Here is a 22,747-nt window from a genome sequence, read left to right as displayed (position 1 = left end):
CTCGAGCATCTCATCTCGAAGTTCTAAGACAGGTGTTCGAAAGATGCAGAGAATACAAATTAAAAATGAATCCTTTAAAGTGCGCATTCAGAATTTCTTCCGGAAAATTCTTAGGATTCCTGGTCATGGCTGAAGGGATCAAAGTCGATCCGGACAAGGCAAAAGATATTACCACCATGCCTCCTCCACGAACCGTGAAGGAACTACAAAGTTTTATGGGCAAGGTAAATTATATTCGACACTTCATTCCTGGATTAGCTCAGCTTATTGCTTCGTTCACACCTCTGCTGAAAAAAGGAGCAAGCTTCACCTGGACAATTGTTCAACAAGAAGCTTTCCATAAAATACAACAGATATTATTGTCATCGGCCGTCATGAGGTCTCCAGTATAGGGACGACCTCTAATTCTTTACACAGCCTCTAGTGATGTCACCATCGGCGCACTCCTCGCTCAGAAAGACGACGAAGGCGTCGAACGGCCGATTTACTACTTCATCCGCACAGTGAGAGACGCTCAACTCCGATATCCAAAGGCCGAAAGGGCATGCCTGGCATTGGTGCATGCAATCCAGAAGTTCAGACATTACTTACTATCTAACAGGGACGTACTCATCTCCAAAGCTGATCCCATAAAGTTCTTGCTATCAAAGCCATCCTTGATAGGGAGACCAGCGAAGTGGCTACTCCAGATGTCAGAATTTTACATAGCTTGCACGCCACCTAAAGCCATCAAAGGTCAAGCGGTCGCATACTTGCTCGCTGCTTTTCCAGGGGAAGACACAACAACACTACATGAAGAAGTTCCCGACGAATTCCCAGACATCTTGGTCATCAAGGAAGAAACATGGATTCTATACTTTGATGGATCTGCCACCCCTAGTAGTGACACCGGAGGAGCGGGCGTAGTGCTGGTGTCTCCATCTGGTGAAGTTTTCTCACATTCGTTCAAGTTGGATTTCCACTGCACCAACAACTCAGCGAAATATGAAGCCTTCCTATTAGGATTATCTTTGGCCAAGCAAGCAGGAGAAATACACCTCGAGATAAGGGGAGATTCAAAATTATTGGTCAACCAGATGAATGGAACATATTATCTCAAAGAAATCACACTTACTCCATTCAGAACCGAAGCTCAACGACTTTTGACCTATTTTGCTGACGCAACGATCATCCATACTGGACGAACAAACAATAGGCATGCTGATTGCCTAGCAACTCTCGCCTTCAAGCTGCAATTCGAAGGAGCACAGACAACGATCACTGTACATAGGCGTACATTATCTTCGAATTGGCTAACTCAGATCGAAGACATTCCAGTGAACGATTGGAGAGCACCCATCATTCATGAATTGAGCAACTCTATTTCAGAAGGCCAAGTCAGCCTCAAGGAATTGAAGAACTACTTCTTGCTTCATGGAGGGCTGTACTATCGAAACCCTGATGGATCTCTATTACGATGTCTTGGGAGCGACGAAGCGGAAGAACATCTCAAGCGCATACATGAAGAAGTCTGCGGGAAAACGTTAGTGGTAACACTTTACAGAAAGATCCAAAGAATGGGGTACTACTGGCCATCCATGGAGACTCAGTCAAGAGCTTTACAAGGATCTTGTCCTGATTACCAAGCACCTCCTCATCACTTGGAGGTTTTGACGGTCCACCACACTGGGGACTGGAGGGAGCCTTACATCAAATACCTCCGGGACAACTAACTACCACTGGAAAAGAAGCAAGCAGTCAAACTCATTCAGAAAGCTAAGAGATTCGTCTATATCGATGGGATCTTATACCTCAAAAGGTTTGGTGGGAATTTACTGAGGTGCTTAACCGAACATGAAATCCCTACAATCCTGAAGGAAGTACATGATGGAGACCATCAAGGAAAGAGGAAACTATTTCTTCAAATTCATGAGAAATATTATTGGCCAACCATGGAAGATGATGCAGCCGCACACGTTCAGAGGTGTCACCAATGCCAAACCCATGGTAATCTCATCCACACTCCTTGTCTCCCGTTGAATTCTGTGAATAGTCTGTGGCATTTCTACAGCTGGGGACTAGATATCACTGGGAAGATCAATCTAGCATCTTCAAAACAACATTAATACATCATCACTGCGACAGAGTACTTCACCAAGTGGGTCGAATCTATTCCTCTCCGAAGCACCATTGGAGTTACGATTGCCGCCTTCATCAAAGAGCACATAATATGCAGATTCGGAGTTCCTAAGCATATCATCACAGATAACGGAACTCCTTTTTCCAATCAAGATGTTGAGAAGCTGCTCAATAAATATGGGATCAAACAAATCTTCTCCACGCTTTACTATCCACAAGGAAATGATCAAGCAGAAAGTACCAACAAGACTTGGGTTAGGATTATCAGTCGGACGATTCATGACAATCCTCGATCATGACATGAGCAATTACCCATGGCTCTATGGGCTTACAGAACTACACCAAGGATCTCGATCGGTACTTCGCCATATTCCATTGTCTATGGAGCCGACACCATACTTCCAGCAGAAATCAAAGTTCCCTCAGCCAGGATTGCAGCATCCAGTGGTGTACAACGGGACGAGGCCAAAATCTCTAGATCAAGAATCGCTGAGCTATATATGCTAGAATCAAGGAGAACCAAGGTGGAAAACTATGTGGAAGCTTACAAACAGAGGATCTCCAGAGCCTACAACAAAATGGTAAGACCTCGAACATTTCAAGTAGGAGATTTGGTATTAAAGACGGTAAAGCACATTCAACAAGACATGTCCGCTCCTAAGTTCTCTCCTAAATGGGAAGGGCCATATGTTGTTATCAAAGCAGTGTCTAGCGGATAATACAAAATTTTAGCAATCAATGGAGGAAAGGAAGGAAACATCATCAATGGCAAATGGCTCAAAGCTTATTATGCCTGATCCATGAAACAAACTACCTCTTCATCATTTCAAGCATTTTCAAAAATGTAATTTCATTCCTCCAAAGAGCATGCGAATTCTCCTTTGTTCATTAAACATTTCATAAATGAGCAAAATTCGTTTATACCATGATCAACTGTTTCACCTAACTAGAAACTCAGATTTACTCAAAAAACAACAACCACAAATGCTCACTCAGAGCAAACCATCCAGCAACGGATAATCTCTGTAAGAAGCCTCGTCAAGCTTCTTCTGAAAAATCTTGGTCTTTGCCTTCAAGTATTCGACCGCTTTCTCAACCCTTGCTGACTCCAGAGCCAGTATCCTCTCATCATCCAGTAAAGCTACATTCATGGAAATTGCATCAACAGCCTCTGACGCCTTATGAACCTTGATTATCTCAAGACGACGACGGATCCACCTTTCATTGAATCGCAATATCTCACAATTCGAGATCATTTCATCCCATTGGTGCACTTCATGGTTTTTGATGTCTCGCAAGTGAATCTGATTCATTTCCTCGATGATCGGCAATAGCCCCGCTACTGTGGTTAAAAGGGTTGGAAGAAAACATTTCCACACTTCTGTGGTAGCAATGTGACCATACTTCTTCCAGATCTTGGTGTACAGAGATGCATGACATTTGGTAATCACGAATCCGCCGACCATTTCATTGTCTGGGAAGGTATTAATCAATGGGTCTTCGAATAAAAGTCCAACGGTTGGGTATTCACGAGCATGGACACCGTATCCAGTCTCCATGGATCCTACAAAATCTTCACATGCCTAGTTACTGCTTTCCTCAACCTCAACCATGGTCACAGACTTTCCACTCTTTCTTCGTCTAGCATCGACGACGACATGGACATCCGCCTACGATGAAACAAAGACATGTTAATCCCGGGACTCAGTACAATCTCAAGAGTCATAGGTTTACTTACATACGATCCAGCTTCAGCGCGAGCCGATCCATACCGGGCAGGAGCTCTAACAGTCCGCTTAGGTCTTGCATTATGAGGAGTAGCATTCTTCTCACAGTCCTACGACAAATCATTCTCTTGTGATCAACAATCTCGATTGAACAGATACAATAAAGGAGAAGAAGAAGTGTACAACTTACAGAGATAGACGTTGTTATTTCACGCTTCGACTGAAGATCATCTTGAGAAGAAATGTTATTACTCGACATGACGGCAAGAAGGTAGGATCAAAACTTCTCTGCACGATGAAACTGACTCAGGAATGGAAGAAATATTTGCGTGGATCATATATTTGGAGTCTTGAAGATATATATATCAGGCGATAGTCATATAGTCAACTCAGTTACGAGTTTCACTGAAACCCTAGGCTTCAAAGATCGATACCGAAGACGCGGAGGAAAATAACACACTGGGGACTGAACGTCACGGGTCAAAGGATAGGCCACGCGGCCTTGTACACGTCATGAATTCTCAGCTTCTCATGAAAATCTACAAGTCATGATGAATTTGGATATATGGACATTGGTCCATGTCATGGATTAGTAGAAATTGACGTTAGCAAAATGTTCATCATTCAGAAGAAACGTCTAATTGAAGTAAAGTCGTTTAAACAATCAAAAGAAAGATATCCACTATGAAGACTAAAAAAGGAATGCTCTAACGTCTAAAGAAGATGGAAGTAAAACTACTCGTCCGACTCATCCGAATTGTAAGCTTCATCGTCACTGTCCTTCTTGGAATCATCTTCTTCATAGTCACTGTCAGGATCATTGGAGAAGTCCGGTGGACGAAAGATAACATCATCATCTGAATCCGAGTTATCTTTTGCTGCAACTTCAGCTTCAATTTTATTCATCGTCCTCTAACGCTCTCTTTCATATCAATCAGGCTTAATGTAACGCTCGGATGGTTCCCATGTGATCTCTCCTTCAGAAGCATCAGCATCAGAATCAGAAGGCACCCCATCCAAGAATTGACGCTTCTCCTCAACCCTCTGCCTCTTACGCCGGGTGCGATCTTTTTCATGTTGACGAGCATCCTCCTTTTTGTCTTCAACTCTTTTCTTTTCGAGTTCAGCAAAAGAGACTCTTCGCTCACCCAAGGGAACATTAGGCTTCGCCCCTTCCTGGGTAACCCTAGCCTTTGATTTCGCTACAGGAGCGTCGGAATCCTCATCAGATGAGCCATAGGAAGAAGAGGAATACCAGTAATCGTAATTGCTATTATCGTTGGTCGACATTTTCTGGAACCGGAATATCAAAGATTACTACTATGTAAACAAACCAGCATCAGCAAAAAATGGTAACTCTTAACTCTTACCTTTTATAATTCCACTAACAATAGTGATAGTAATGCTAGAGTTAACACCTCAAAATCGTTCGTCTCTTCGAAAACTGCAAAAAACGAACGAAACTTCATTTAGTTTCCGAAACTGATTTTTCATGAAATCACGGACACAATTTTCATAATGTGAACATTCACACAACTGACCTATGAATTTCATAACAATACAATATTCTATCATAAATATATTGTCTATCTTTGAAGAATCCTCAAAACCCACGTTTTGATTTTTCGAAAAAAAAAAACAACAATTAATGCAACTTACATACATAAATTTTCAAGGATTTTATCTAATGAAAACAAACTCATGCAAATAAAATATATCATCATATTTTGCACAATATATGTCACGGCTGCATATATATATATAAACTATTTTTCCTTCGTATCGTCATTGTTTGTCTTTAAAACGAAGGTTTATTTCAAAAAATATTGTGAAAGCTCACATCTCATACATATGATAAAGTTTTGTATTTACATGAAAGCTCATAAGCAAAATTTTATCACTGGACACAAGTTCATCATACATATTTTCCTTCGTGTCATCGTTATTTGTCTTTAAAACGAAGGATTATTCCGATTTCATGAAAATTCACTTCTTTTATGATAGAACCTTGGTACACATGAAATCTCATAAACTAAGTTTTATCACTGAACCTAGGTTCATATACTAAAAAAAAATCTCTCCTAAATCAGGGATTATAGTTAGTTTGCAAAACTAACGATCGAACGAAGATACGTTTTCAAAAACGAGGGTTTTTCATAAAACTCACACTAATATACACACATGTATATAACTTCATCATGATAAAAACATGAACAACTCATGAAGGTCACAACATCAGCAAACATCAAAAAAAAAAAAACGCACCTGGTCGGTTTGGCCAGAAATCGGCCGGCGACAACGGCAACGGCGGCGGCAGGTGGTGGTTCGGCAGCGGCGGGAATTTTCTCCTGCTGGCGTAAAGGTGCAGATATGATGGAGAGCTGGTCATGGGAAAAAATAAAAAAAAGGATTAATTCCTTTTATATCAATTTTATTTCCAAAACCTAATTTTCTAAGGATTTCCTTATTGGGCCCGACCCGCGAATCCTAACCGACCACGGACTCGTCGTCCAAACCAGCGGTTCAACACCAATTTATGATCATCAAACGACGCTCCAATCATGACATTGAAGCCTTAATCAAGTCGTGGTTTGCTCATGCTCTCTAAATCCGGTAACGTCTCAACTTACGACTAAGTTCAATTACTGGTATTATTATTTATGGCCGGAAAATCACCATTTAATGCTGACTGAGGAACACAAGTTTCCTCATTAAGCAGGGGACTTAATGTAAACGGTTTATTTTCGACAAAGGCTAAAATCATAAATTCATAATTATACGAAGCTCTGATTCAACAATCATACGTGAGTATCGAGACACGGGTCTCTCATCGAATTCTGAACGGAGAGTACTTTCTCTCAGAGTATATGTAGATATGTAGTCTCACGACTGGACAACGGCATATCTCATGAATACTGAATACTTTCAGTGATTATTTCTATATAGTATCACGAGATGGACGGATCCTAGACAGCTTGCTTTGCTAGTATAGAGCGATAACGTCTTCAGGAACAAACAACGAGTTTACCCTGACTATATAACGGATATGACTTACCGACAAGCTCTTATCGGGATAATTAATGCTCCTAGACAACTTGCTCTACTAGTATAGAGCCACAAAGTTAATTATTCGTAATTAAGATTAATTATGCCGTGACATTCATTACTGAGTTCCCAGAATAATCTATTATTGCTCATATTCCATGGTCGAATCCACGACTGGTCCCATGGAATGGCAATAACAATTTCTCCTATTCCATGGTCGAATCCACGACTGGTCCCATGGAATGGCAATAAACAGTTGTTCTGATTCTATGATAGAATCCACAGCTTGATCTCATAGAATAGCAATAACTATATTATCTCATTACTCCGATTTCATGATCGAATCCACAACTGGTCTCATAAATGGTAATAGATAAATCTTAATTACTCCGATTCTATGGTCGAATCTACGATCCCATGGAATGGTAATGCTCACTTTATTATTCTGAATTCATAGTCGAATCCTCAGCTGATCCTATGAATTAATAATAAACATCTTATTACTCAGTTTTGTGAATTATTCTCCACTGAATTCCACAATTAGTAATAAATAATCAACAACCGGGCGTCTGAGCTACCTCTAAGTAAGCCCCGATTCAAATGGTGAAAGTGTATTCAACGACGATACACTAACAGTCACCGCACGAACGAGTATTTCAAAATACAACGAAACGATGAACCTATGCAAAATAGGGAAGAAAATAATAAATAATTAAAAGTATTGACCAACGTGCTGGGAACACGGGCAAACGACCTACCGACCGTGCCGTGGTCAGTTCCACTTCAGTTTTATATTTTTAATACATTTTTATTATTTTCCATGGTTTGATGAAAATTCTCTCATCTGATCAAATCTCCTTCGTCTCGAGGAAGCTCCTCGGTTTCATGGTACTTCCATAAATCCATAAAAAATAATATAAATTTAAGGAAATGAGTGTGGGGAGTGACCATTGGCCAACCGACCATGCCTTGGTCCCAACCGGCCCCACACCCCACGGTTCCTTATTATTATTTATTATTATTATTTCTCTAATTTCATGAAAAAACTCCTTGATTTCATGGTATTTTTGCACAAATCATCAAATAATAATAAAATAAAATAAATTATGAAAACTTGTGGGACCGGGCCTTGGCCGGCCGGCCATGTCCTAGCAGGTCCCACATGCCCCTTTGTTTTATTATTTTATTATTAGTTTTCCTTGAATTCATCAAATTCCTTGATTTCATGGTATTTCTCTCAAGTTAGGAAAAATTCCATCAATTCATCAAAAATACATGAAAAATACACAAAAATTAGGGAAACTCGTGGAACCGGGCCCAAGCCGGCCGGCCATGCCTTCCACGGTCCCACACGCCCTTGTTTTTATTATTTTAATATTTTTTGCTTCCTTGAACTCATGAAAACTCCTTCAATTCATGGAAACTCCCTAAATTCATCAAATTTCTCAAAATTCATGAATTTTTCATAAAATCATCAAAAATATTATAAAATTAAGGAAAAGGTACCACGGGACCGTGGTCACGACCGGCCAACCATGCCTTGACCACGACGGTCCCACGCCTCCTCATTCCTTATTTTATAATTATTTTTCATCATCTCATGGTGTTTTCCTCAGTTTCGTCGAAACCCTAATTTTGGCATATTTCTCGAATGGATGCTCAATTTCACGTCAGAAAATATCAAAATTCTCAGGACTGAGACGCGGACGCCTTGGGGACACGAGCACGCTATATTGACCGACCAATATTGGCTCTTTGGCTCACGGAAGCCGGTCCCATCAATTTTCACAGTTTTGACCTAATTTGCACAATTGCTCGTATTAGGTCCAAAACTCTTCCAAACACTTTGAATTTTCATGAAGTGATCGTCAGGCGGTCACGTGACAACCCAGGGCCGGTTTCATGACTCCATGGTCGGTCCCTCGCCTCGTCATAATTAATTAGGTTTTCTCACCTAATGCTCAGGCGAGCATTTTCGAATAAATGATTAAACCAGCATTTAATCATTCTTTCACCAAAAAATCGTCAACTCTACAAGGAGTTCTTCGTATTTGCTCACGTGAGCATATGGAAACTACATGGTTGATCCACGGTCCCATGACATGTTTAACTCGTGAGTTTCAGAATAACATGTTCAACTCAGCAACTACATGGACTCATCGTCCCATCAAACCACGAAATCATCAATTGACTAACATACCACGAGACGTCAATCGTGTCACTTTGGGGGGATATCACTTAGGGTTTTGGTCTGGCGTTCTACGACACGTGTGTTCAAACACACGATGGAATGTGATAAAGTCGTGCAATTAGTTGAAATAATTCACGAGGTAGTGGGTGGAAAATAGACCAAGTATCCACACGTTGAGCAACTGGTTTCAAACACGATCTCCACTTTCTCACTCCTTGATTACATCAACTGTCACACTTCATGGGGTCATGGTGTCTAAAATTCCAGCAATATAAATAAGTCTTTGAATCATGATTGAATCATCAGTATCATCAATCTCACGTCTCATCGACAACACGAGATCATCAACTCATCAATTGAGCAACTACTCTCAATTGAGAAATTTCAATCATTCAGAGCTTATCATATTCATAATTCACACACCCACAATCTTTGATTACTATTGATTCCACACATTTCCCAGCTTCCCTCCTACAGATCAACTCATCTTCTCTTGTGACCGAATTTATTCTGGAATGGTCATTGTCTTGATTTAGGCCGGAGTACTACAGATTGATCTCTCGAATCTAAAGCACCCCCTTTGCAGCGGTGCATCTGTGTGAGGTTTAACATTTCGCTCGGTTCGAGGAGTCTCCTCCGTACTGTCGTCTCCTCAGTTCCTTAAAAACCAGCAAATCGTTTTTCCCCATCTACAGACGGTAATATAGGATTTTATCATGTTTGTGCCTTTAATCTGTACGAAACATGAAATATCAGCGATACATATATATGAATATCCGATAATATCGCATTATTGGTCGTATCGGACCGATCTGTTGATAATATTGGCAAGGATGTTTGGGGATGTTAGGTTATCAGGTGAAACTAGTTTATTTGATTGGTCGGAATTATGAATTCACGAACGACTATGATTGGCTTCATCGACAAGACTCGATATCCAAGTTTTTTACCAATGTCACTCTTGAACATGGCTTATTCATCTAAACCAAATTTTATTTCGATGTCACGATCTTAGACAGTATATTTCATCCAAATATAAGTTTCCAAGAGTATTTCCACCAAGATAAATTGATTGATGGCAATTTTCCATTTTTTACCGATGTCACTAATGGACGAGCTTGTAAACCAATTTATATTTCGATGTCACGATCTTAGCAAGTATTTATCGTCCAAATCTAAGTTTATGGGGAATACCTCCACCAGGATAAATTGATTGATGGTAATTTTCAATTTTTACCGATGTCACTCGTCGGGAATATGCTTCTAAACCAATTTTTAATTTTATGACAGTTATCAGCGATAACTGGACGAAACATGATATATGAGCGATACATATGAATATCCGATGATATCGTATTATTGGTCGTATCAGACCGATCAGCCGATAATATTGGCAAGGATGTTTGGGGATGTTAGGTTACCAGGTGAAACTAGTTTATTTGATTGGTTAACATTATGAATTCACGAACGACTATGATTGGCTTCGTCGACAAGACTCTATGTCACTCTTGGAGGAGCTTCTAAACCAATTTTATTTATTTCGATGTCACAATCTTAGCAAGAATTTTTCGTCCAAATCTAAGTTTCCGGGGAGTATTTCCACCGAGACAAGTTGCTTAATGGTAATTTTCCATTTTTACCGATGTCACTCTTACACGAGCTTGTAAGCCAATTTATATTTCGATGTCACGATCTTAGAAAGTATTATCGTCCAAATCTAAGTTTACGCGGAGTATCTCCACCAAGATAAATTGATTGATGGTAATTTTCCATTTTACCGATGTCACTATTGGACGAGCTTCTAAACCCATTTTTATTTATTTCCATGTCATGATCTTAGCAAGAATTTTTCGTCCAAATCTAAGTTTCCGGGGAGTATTTCCACCGAGACAAATTGCTTAATGGTAATTTTCCATTTTTACCGATGTCACTCTTGGACGAGCTTGTAAACCAATTTATATTTCGATGTCATGATTCTTAGCAAGTATTTATCGTCCAAATCTAAATTTACGGGGAGTATCTCCACCCAGATAAATTCCTTGATTTTAATTTTCCATTCAATATTTTTTTTATATTACTTTTTATTTATTGTCCAAAGCCGCATACTTGTTCACTATCCAAGTTTGCACGTGGCTAAGCTAGAGGTAAAGTGAAAACGTGTGTCATGGTATAAAACATGAGCAAGGAAGGGAGACTAGACAGTACCTCTTTTTCGTTTCCAAGTCTCTCTCTAAACTAGGGTTTCAGTATCAAAAACTAAAAGTTTTAGTATCAAACCAGACAAAATGACTGCTCTTCTAGTAACTTCCTTCCGATTTCTTCTTCTTGATGGAGACAAAAATATTGTTGGTTATTTTGGTTGCGAGGTTGTTCCTTGTTTTGGAGATGTTGATGATTATGATGCTGTTGACGATGAAGAAGAGGAGGACGATCAAGAAGAGGATGATGAGTATGATTTTGAGGATGATGATGATGATGAGATGATGATTTAGATGATCCAGAACACTTATTTTGGTTTGGGCCAGCGCTTGAGGATGAAGATGAAGACGATGATGTTGATGATGACGATGATGTTGATGATGACGATGATGATTGGCCACACAAAGATGTGGTTACGATTGTCGACAACAGAAGTGAAGAAGAAGGGGATTATAACTGATCTAGTCCTCTGTTTTCATGGTTCTGCTATGCAAGAATGGTATTCAATCACATCTTGATCCATCATCTTTTGTTTAGTTAAATATCTTTTTAGTTTTTGTGTTATTAGTGTAATTTTTTTTTTTTGATGTTTAATTAGTCTGTTTGTAAAGCTGCTTGGAAGTATAGTTTTTGTGAATGTTTAATATTTACGGATGCAATATTTTCTTTAGATTCCAAGTGCATATGTTGTTTAATTTCTGTCCATTGTTCATCTGTTAGAGTATCAATCTTTTGACAAAACAGAATGAACGAGTAATGTGTTTAAGCGGGCTTGGTGTAGAGATTTGGATGTTAGGGTTAACCATGATTTTGTTGTGGGTTTGCTGTTAAAGTGATAGGATAATTAATATGATAGGGGCTGTATATTGAGTCTTGTATCCGAGAAAATAGCCAAATTTTTCATAAATTGCAGTGCCACATCTGACAAACTTTACCAAAAAAAAATATTCTGAATTGAGAGCACAATTGAACAGTAGGCCTAGGACTGCTACATAATTGTGCTTACACATTAATAAAATTAGCATACTAAAAATAATGTAAAAAACTTGAATTTAGTCAATGCCGAGTGCTCAGCCATAAATTTGTTTGTCTTGGTGGCTTCCCATGTTCTTATTCATTGTAATCATTATCCAAATGTTCACCATAGCTTTTCTCAAATGCATCCCAAGAAGAAAACCCTTAGGAGGAGGATCATTTTCAACATGGATAATTTTCTAATTATGAACTAATTCCCATTCTTCATCGACAAAATCTTCTATTATATCACCAATGCTTTCCACAAAGTCATCCCATGAAGCAAAGCCCTTCGGAGGAGGAGGGTCATGATTAATAAGACCATTGGCAGGAACAACACATTTCTCATTAGAACTCATCCTCTCAATTACTCTTTCTTTTACTTACGAACGAGGTATCTAATTTCTTATTTCTAGGATCCAAATCTAGCTAAATGTAGTGTTGTTTTTTTTCCTATACATATCTAGTATGCAAATCTAAATATAGTGGGTGGGTTATGTTTACCATGAATATAACAAACGAAAATCAAGGTGATATATGGAAAGTGGGATTTTTCGGATTTTGCGAGACCGAGCAGAAAAATACTACATTTAGGATTGTAGGATTAGACTACTGATTGTCAGTTCTAATTAGACGCCTATAATCTTGCCGTAACCCTAAAGATATCTCTAAATATCCTGACACGTTAAGCATTCATGTCAATGAGATAGATAGTACACTTGTTAAAATTAAAATTTTACATTCCTTATTTAACAAAATACTCCTTCCTTATTGAATTTCAGACGCAACTTTTCCTACTACATTATTACTACAATAATAATTGATTTCTTGCAAAATTCATAGACACCAGCATTTGTTGATCATGCACGGTTTACCTGGGTTTACGCGTTTTTCATAGAGCCAGCACCTGTTGACAGGCATTATGTGACGCGGTGTATTGCAATATCTTGAACTGCAGCATGGTTTGGCTCATGTCTCATGGTTTATTTTTATGTTGCTGTGAATTGTACCCTGATTTGAGAATCTTTTGGTAATTATGAACATCTCAATTGCATGCTTTATGAACATCTCATATTGTAGATTCAGATTGTAGGTGATTTAAGATTATGAACATCTTTTGGTGATTATGAACATCTCAGATTGTAGATTCAGACTAGGTGTATATATGCCTCTCCATCAAGTGAATTAGACTGGATAGAGAATAATGCTTATTTTGTTTCAACATACCACGGTTGAAATCACAAAGAGAAACCGAAAAAAGACAATTGCAATTTCATTAACCACATTTACAAACACCATCACCATTACAGATCAGACCACTAATTACTAAGTAGTTCCATTTATAATCAAACCATAAGCAAAAGAACTAGACACACTACCAATTCCATTTCGACTTACACCTGAACAACCAACTCCGATGCCGTCCGATAAGCAAAATTCCCATAACCTCCATAACAAGTACCAGCAAAATACCTACCACTACTACTACCGAGTTTGATCTTTGTCAACACCAAAACAACACCTTTAAAAGATCAAACCTTGTGCCGAAATAAACCCCCCCCCCCCAAAAAAAAACACAAACCATGCATTAAAAGATGTCTCATGTATTACAGAAGACTAGACCTCTCTTTCAGTTCCAACAACACCAACAACTACAAGCATTAGGAAAATCTTTGTGAATTTTCACGAAGATGATCTGAAGACTTCATTAATGCAATCCTCCTAAGTTTTCCTCAAAAGATTTTCCCAATGCTCTTCAGATGATCACCACTGATCATCGTCATCATTGGTGTTAAAGCCCTCTTCTTCATAGGAGAAGTCTACGCCGCTATCAGTGCTGGTAGAAGCTGTAGGAACATAACCTCAATCCTCATCATCTTCATCATCTTCACCATATTATGATCCTTCATTTTCTTCTTGTTGAACCTCTGCTGCAACAGGATTTCCATCTACATCCATCACTGGTATCTCCTCACCGTCTGAATCCACGTTCAGGGGTTCAGACATGGTACGAGCAAATATCCTGGGTTGAGCTTTCTCTGCCAAATAGAGTAGATACATTTCTGCATCATCTCTATCCTGCCTTTGTCTCTCTCTAGCCTCTTTTTCTGGATCATTATATCCCTCACTACTGCTATCATCCTCATCAAGTTTTACTGCTTCTCCACCTTCCTCATCACTTTCACTTTATGTGGCACTTCTTATCTTAATCCAACGACGTTCATATCTCTCTAGCCTTTCTCTCTTATTCCTTGCACATCTTGTCTTAATCCAACGACGTTCATATATCTCTAGCCTTTCTCTCTTCTTCCTTGCACATCTTGGACAGAACAAACAATTATTAGAGTAATGTTTTTTAGTTCACTTAATTCTAATTGGGGCCATAACTTCTTCCAGTTCTTACGATTTTATTTTTCAACTGTACCCACACGTACTCCACTTTTTACAAAGTTAGTTTTTTTACTTTAGTACCGTTATAACAACTGCAGCAACACGTACTCCGATTTTTAGTCGCATCGCACTCCGGTCTTTTAGAGTCTTCAAAGTAGAAAACTATGCAGCAGGATAACAAGATTTGACTGAGAAAATTCTTAACATAGAACGTTCAGCATGCAAATTGAAGGATCTTTACCTTCCTATTTTACCAAATTATTTACGATATACACTTAAATATTTTTCCAAATTATTTATTAGTAAAAATATTGCCAAATTTCCATTTACCCTATGTGTTCATATCTCTCGTCTTAAATCATTTCATGTTTCTACTCTTAAATCTTCTAACCTCCCCCTAGAAAACTAAACAAGTGGTTTACTTTGATCATCTGATTCATCTCCTGGATAAACCATATATTCCCTTTCAGTTTTGCTTTGCGGAATAATCAGATCGACCGTGTAAGTAATTCTTTTCAGTACTGCTTTGTTAACTGAGATTGTAACTCTAATGGTCATAGTAGGGTAAATATTGTCTTCACATGCAACTGTATGTAGGTAGATAACCTCTGATTATTTGTATGATTCATATATGATAACTGAACTCACATTGTGATTTGTGATTACTCTTTGTGTACGTATTACTCTTTGCAATGATATTTCGTAGTTTTATTCGGACCACAATAACATTTTCACAAGATGTTCACAAGTTTTTTCTCCGTCCAGGTATCTGAGAATTCATAATGGATCCTAGAGTAATGGATAAATCTTGGATGTATACCGATAGAACCAAACCGTGTTATCAAGACAGAGTCAATGCATTTATAAAGTTTGCTACTCATACATACCGACAGGATATTGTGAATGGGAAACGGAAACCATACCACAAGGGAAAAGTTAAGTTTCTATGTCCATGTGTGAAATGTCTCAACCTCTACTCGTACAAGTCAAGTAAAGTTAAGTATCATTTATTTTCTTCTGGATTCATTCAAAATTATGCGGTATTGACTAAGCACGGAGAAGGAGATGAGTCATCAAGGTGGACACTTTTGGATGGTTATGGCAGCGACGGTCCGCACTCTGATGAACCAACACATGATGCAGAGACTAGAGAAATGGTTAGTGCTTTATTAGGAGACAACTTTTCAAAGGATTCTGAGAAGATGCAACGGATACTCGAAGATGCTGGGAAACCCCTATACGAAGGGTGTGCCGATTTTACAAAGATATCTGCAATGTATGAACTGTTTAACCTGAAAAGCAAGCACGGAGCTTCCGACAAGTTATTTAATAAACTTCTACCGCTGTTAAAATCCATGCTCCCTCCAGGAAATGAGATGATAAAAAGTACATATGAATCTAATAAGCTGATGAGAGATTTGGGTTCAGGTTACGAAAAGATACATGTATGCATCAATGACTGCATTCTCTATAGGAAGGATTACGAGGATCACATCAAGTGTCTCACCTGTGGGGAATCAAGATGGAAAGTTGACGACACCACCCACGAGGTTTATGAAAAAATTCCGGCAAAAGTCTTGTGGTATTTCCAATTATCCCAAGACTGAAACGGCTGTTTCAATCAAAGAGAATTGTCGAATATTTATTGTGGCACGACACCAGAAAGAAAGAAGATGGTGTTTTACGGCATCCGGCGGATTCACCAGCATGGAAAAATATAGATACTCGAAATATGCGACTAGGAATTTCGGCTGACGGGGCTGACGTAAACAAAGGCATGCAAAAACAGCACAGTGTGTGGCCAGTTCTGACAGTGATTTACTACCTTCCGCCAGAGTTGTGTATGAAGAGAAAGTTCACCATGCTGTCATTGATTATCGATGGGGCGCCTTGTAAGGACATTGATGTTATGTTAAAACCGTTTGTCGAGGATCTCAAGGAATTTTTTGAGGGAGTCCAATGTTTTGATGCGCTGAAACAGGAGATGTTTACTCTACCTGCGGTTGTTTTATGGATAATAAATGATTACACTGCTCTCGGTACACTGTGTAGTTTCCCCTACCAGGGACGAGATGCCTGTAAGGTGTGTGGGAGAAATACTTACTGTGTCAGGCTAAAACATTGTAGAAAAGAGGTTTATACCGGGTATAGAAGATACCTACCATACGATCATCCATTCAGACGTCAGAAGGGGTTCAACGGAAAAGAAGAAACTGAAAAGGCTCCGGAACTTATGACCCCGTCACAAATATAAAATGAGGTAAAGATTATAAAGAATAAATGGGGAAAGGGACGGAAGAACATTGTGGTGGAATTCGTGCAGGATAACCCTGGAAGAGGTGGAAAGATGAAGAGAATCGAAAAGACCATCGACCCAAAAAAGGGGAAAGGGAAGGAGACCGAAAGGCGCTACTGAAAAAAGTTCAATATATGGTTCCGGATCCTCCCCTACTGGCGGTATCATGTTTTCCACTATTGAATAGATTTCATGCACGTCGAAAAGAATTTATGCGAGAGTATCGTTGGAACATTGTTGAATAATGAATTTAAGTCGAAAGACCACCTTGCTGCTCGAATGGACCTGAAAGAGGTGGGTTTTAGAGACGAGTTGCAACCTCAGGAAAATGGCAAAGGGGGATATATACTAAAGTAAGCATGTCACTCATTAAGACCGGAGGAAAAGGACAAGTTCCGTGCAATATTATCCGAGATAAAGGTTCCACAAGGGTATTGTTCAAACTTTTCAACACTGGTGAATTGAAAAGATCGAAAGCTTATCAGACTAAAATCGCATGATTATCACATACTAATGCAACATTTTTTGCCCATTGCGATTAAATCAATTATGCCGCAGCCAACAAGATATGCTATTATCAGGTTTTGTTTCTTTTTAAGGGAAATATCTAGCAAAGAAATCAAGGTGGCAGAGTTAGAAAAATTGCAGTCGGATCTCGTTGTGACGTTGTGCTTGCTCGAGAAATACTTTCCATCATCCTTTTTCGACATCATGGTTCATTTAACTGTACATCTTACCAGGGAAGTGCAAATTTGTGATCCTGTATTCTTTCGATGGATGTATCCGTTTGAAAGGTGCATGAAGGTCATAAAAGGGCATGTGCGAAACAGACCTGGAGGAAGCATTGCTGAAGGTAACCTCGCGGAAGAGACAATTGAGGTTATCATTGAGCACCAACAAAGCATGAATGATACTGTCGGAATTCCACCATACAAACTCAACACATCTGATACTGGCGAAGATTCTTATTCTTTCAGGGGAAAACCAATGTCAAATCCTAAGTTTCATCGTGTTGATAATGATCTGTTTGATAAAGCGCATTTCTATGTATTGCGGAATTCGCATGAAGCTGCTCCTTACGTTGAGTAAGTATAACTAGATCTAACCAGATAACCTAATTTTTTATTTAGTTTTTGATTATGTGTCCGAATTTCTGTAAAGATAATAACATTAATCATTGCACTGTCCAGCCGACACCAGAATTTTTTGAAGGATAAGTATCTTGGTATGAATGATAGACAACTAGATCAAAAACATCGTGAAGAGTTCGCCAAATGGTTACAAAAAGTGGTAAGAGTTTGCAGAAAATGTCACTCTTGCTATGTAACTTTTGCCTTGAGACGGAGGCTAATCCTTATAATGTATTTCAGGTTGACAGTGAATGGAAAGACTCTAGGGAAAACTTCAATCAGGACTAAAGGTGGCTATCAATCCCACCAAATGCACAAGTAGAGACATACGAAGCATATCACATCAATGGATACTTGTTTCGCACAAAATCTCATGATGGTTCCGTTAACCAGAATAGCGGGGTTTACGTAGAGGCAACTGACACGCACATTAGACAAGCGGGGATTACCCTTAATCTGGCGGATTATTATGGTGTTTTACAAGAGATATGGGTGCTGACTAGAGCTGGCAAACGGGCGGGATGGGGATGGCTTGTGACCAACCCGCGGATTACGGGTTAATACAAGCCTAAGCTTGCGGGTTGAAATTCTTCACGGGTGGTCATTCATCCGACCCGCGCCCGTCCCGGGTAAAGCTTGCGGGTTCACGGGTGCTCACGGGTTAACTGGTTTTTGTTGAGTCAACTCGCCAGAAATCGAAAATTACATAAACAAAAATTGAAAAATACATATACATCCAACAAAACTATTATAGTACATGCATTTCAAACAACAGCAAACCCCGATTCCATGTTCATCTTCGTCTGCAGATCTGTAGACAACCGCCGGTAGCAACAGCTTCACCGATTAACTGGTTGTGGACGAGGCAATGAAACTTTCCTAGAATTCAGCCAGACTCGAGTTTAAATCAGTACACTTGAAACCCATTCTTCCTTGTTCATCTGAATTTCATCTTTAATTAGTTTTCAAAGCAAACCATCTAACCCAAAATCCATTTCATAATCGCCGTGTGATGTGGAATAGAGTAGAGTACAAGCTCCTCTGTGTGGAGTCCTTACAAGCAGTTGAAGTGCATGCGGTGGTATTACCATTGCAGGCTTAATCCTTCATTTAGGACCTCAATTCTTGCGGAGTATATATATCAATTGAATACAGAGCTTCTCAATTTCCATCATTAGTTCTTTGCAATATGCATCAAACCCCTTCCTCGTTGACATCTGAGAGATTGATCAAGAAATTAAGAGATATAATCTCGATTAGACATGATAAGTTAGAGAATTAAATCAAATTGCATTGTTCGTGGTGCGCTGAACATTTAAAGTAGATTTTGACCTAACTTGAAACAATCGATCGAGAACAGACTCAACTCGGAAATGCAAATGGATAAACATCAAACCAAATCAATGGGTAATACAGATTAAAGCGCCCTATTTTTGAATATGATGAGTTACTTCCAATCAAAATTAAAGATAGAACAGTTTTAGATCTTAAAATAAGAAAGTGTTTCTTTTTGAAATTTTTTATCGATTAACTAACGAGATTGCAATCAAGTTAGGATGCTAGAGTGGGAAAGACTTATCTTTCCAACCGTGATTTCACTAGAACCCAATTTCAGTAACACCAATATCAATTCCACCAACACAAATCCCTAACTTTCATTTTCTGCCATCTTCAATTACGTCTGCAAACCACATACATCCACCATGAACAACACCCATGGAACTCATCTCCAGTTCCGTCTCAATTTGATGCCAGCAGCTTGGAGAAGAACAAATTTCAGATCCCCTTTTCTCTTCATCAGATAGAAACTAAGCTACATGGTTAGGAAATAACAATTCCTAGAAGAAGAAAATAAAGAAGAAAACAAATAGGAAGACACGTAACAAGCTACGTGTTTCACAGTACGGGGAATGGAATTACGGGTTTACGGGCCAGCCACGGGTTTCACGGTACGGGCCAGGTTAACCCGTTTCTTCACAAGCCACTAATTATACAACCCGCGCCCGTCTTGTTTAGTTACCATCCGGGACGGGTGCGGGTTTTCACGGGACGGGCCAACCCGCGGGTTTTGGCTTGGTTTGCCAGCTCTAGTGCTGACATATCATTCGCTGAAAGTGCCACTTTTCAGGTGTAAATGGGTTACCAAAGCAGGGGTCTCAAAAGACAAACTTGGTTACATTTTGGTTGAGCTTGATAGGTTGGGACTCCAGGATGATCCTTTCGGTGTAGCCTCCCAAGCTAAGCAGGTAGTTTATGTGCCAGTCCAGGAAAATAAAAGAAAGTCTATTGTTTTAGGTTCACCTACCCAAATCTGGAAATATGCTGGTGATGAAGTCGACGAGGAATTCAGTACGGCAGTTATTTGTCGGAATGAGTATAAATTGCCAAAGGTAGATAAACTTGACCTGCAAAGGACATCCAGGGATGATTACTATCGGGACGACATTAATGGTAGAACTGCAAGGAAACCACCAGCACCAGCACCAACAGCAGTCCCTGCTTCTCAAACGACTGCATCTGAGCAACCATTTCCAAGGACTAAGCGACAAGCCAGGTGATAAAATGTAGTTGTTTGGATTTTTCTGTTAACTAGAGAATGAATGTATGGATTGTTGAAAAAAAATTGATTCTTAAATCATGGTGGGGTTTTGTATGCAGATGGGTTTTAGCAATGTTGGATGAGTTTGGATTTGGCTATACTGATTATTGAATTAATATTCTGTCATGCTAGGATTAGTAGTAATAGTACTAGGCTTGCACATAGATTTTTTTTTGGAATTGGGCCTAAAATATTCTTTGAATTAATCTTACTCCAACAACATTTTATAAACTGGAGTAGTACCCACCATCTTAAACAGCATTTTATATACCCTATTGATTCATTAATTCAGTCATTCCTACCCATCTCTACTTAACAATCATTGGAATTTTAGAATCATTCACCAAGAACATTGCTTGTTTGTAAATTTACAAAAACAAGAAAACAATAACAAAAACAAGTCCAATACTACAAACATTCCTTTAACATTTATCATCTCATTGAGCATTATATCAAGTTTTTTCAATTTCCGCATCAGCACCACAAGTTCACACAACTATCAAACCCTCAAAAGATCAAAGTTTTAAACTACCATTACAACTACCATTATATATTCTCAAAATACCTTCACCAAAAGGCCATAACCCAAACCCCTTTCATTACAAACTATTACTACAAACTTAAAACAACGACTACCCCTTTCAACTTTACAATCCAAACACAAGAAAATTCTCTGTATCTTACTACTTTCCCACAAAATCAAAATAAAAGGAAATCCAAAACCGTCCGCATCAACTTTCAAAATACAAAGAAACTTACCATCTTTCGCACCAACATCAGGAAGAGTAGAAGGAATGAAAATTACCAGAAAAGTTGTTTTACAAAAAACTTGTTGATCGTTTTCAGGATTTATGCAATGCCTGAAAATCTATCCTTTCCTGGTAACTCTGATGAGCTTACCACCGTTCATCCTCATCAGTATCCAGACCCTCTTCACCATAGTCCTCGCTATCAGATGGTGCAGGAGAAGTCCCACTGGGTGATGATTCCTCATCACTATCCTCATCTCCTTCTTCCCTTTCTTCCTCACTTGACTCATCATCGAGATCAGCGATTCGACGACTCACCTTCACTGCAACAGGTTCACCCTCACTCATGGTACGAAAAAAAATCTTGGGATTGGCAAGTTCGTATTCAAATCGCCTTCTCTCCTTCTCATCATGATAAGAATTCATCCTTTGCTTGTCCTCCGCAGCATCCGAATCTAGGTCACTGGTATCCACTTTCGCCACTTCATACTCATTCCCTTCTGAGGCCTCGGAATCACTTTCTGTTGAACTTCCAAACTTTGGGGTCTTGGCCTGCTTCTCATCCTTTTCCTCATCCTTCCGTTCTTGCCATTCTAAGAACTTGGGTAGCCATGCATTGTAGAGATCCTCAAATCTCCTTTTCTTCCGCTCCTGAACAGCCTCTTTTGCCTCTCTCTGACGAGTTTGCTCTTGAATCAGATGATCAATTTCATATTGTGCATCTTCTCTTAACTGCTGCAATTCCTCTATGCTCAAATAAGGGAGAATTGACTTGGCTTGTGCAAATTCAGGTGTTACTGGTGGTGCATTTGGAAGATTTCCGATGGAATTGGTTGAATTCTGGGCAGGATCAGCCATACTCTCAATTTAGTTTGCTAAACCTAAACCTTTCCTCTTCTGTTAAAGATCTCTCTGAAAATGGTAATCTCTCTGCTAATTAACCCCTCAAATACCCCATTGTGTCAATTCAATTCCATTTATGGCGCTTAGTTAGCCGTCATGTCACTTTGTTAACTACGCCATTCAAAGCCATATGTGTCCCCTTCACTCTAATAACCATCATTACCCTATCAAGACCTATTTTCAACACCTAATTCCCATTAAGACTTTTACCCTCTTTGGAACTGCCATTAAGGGAGTATCTGGTGGGTCACCAAACTTTGATGTTTATCTTTGGGGTCTAATTAACTCTTTATGTTTTATGCATACTAGGAGATGGCAACACCAGTTGGGAGGCTTCATTGCAACCTGCTAAAAATGCTCTTCCTGCTAAAACAGTCCTTCATAT

General features: G+C 39.2%; 1 protein-coding gene across 1 annotated transcript; it reads right to left on the bottom strand.

Moving 5' to 3' along the window:
• Window positions 1-14,190: 14,190 nt before the first annotated feature.
• On the bottom strand, window positions 14,191-22,519 carry LOC113351978 (clumping factor B-like). The gene is made up of 3 exons (XM_026595869.1): window positions 22,478-22,519; window positions 21,611-22,191; window positions 14,191-14,479 (listed from the first exon to the last, which is right to left on the bottom strand). Exons 1-3 carry the CDS (start codon window positions 22,517-22,519, stop codon window positions 14,191-14,193), a joined length of 912 nt encoding a protein of 303 aa, XP_026451654.1.
• Window positions 22,520-22,747: the final 228 nt, after the last annotated feature.

Source organism: Papaver somniferum, chromosome 2, assembly GCF_003573695.1.
Source record: "Papaver somniferum cultivar HN1 chromosome 2, ASM357369v1, whole genome shotgun sequence".
Classification (NCBI taxonomy): Eukaryota; Viridiplantae; Streptophyta; class Magnoliopsida; order Ranunculales; family Papaveraceae; genus Papaver; species Papaver somniferum.
The sequence above is the reverse complement of the archived record's forward strand: the minus strand, read 5'-3'. Positions and strand labels throughout refer to the sequence as shown.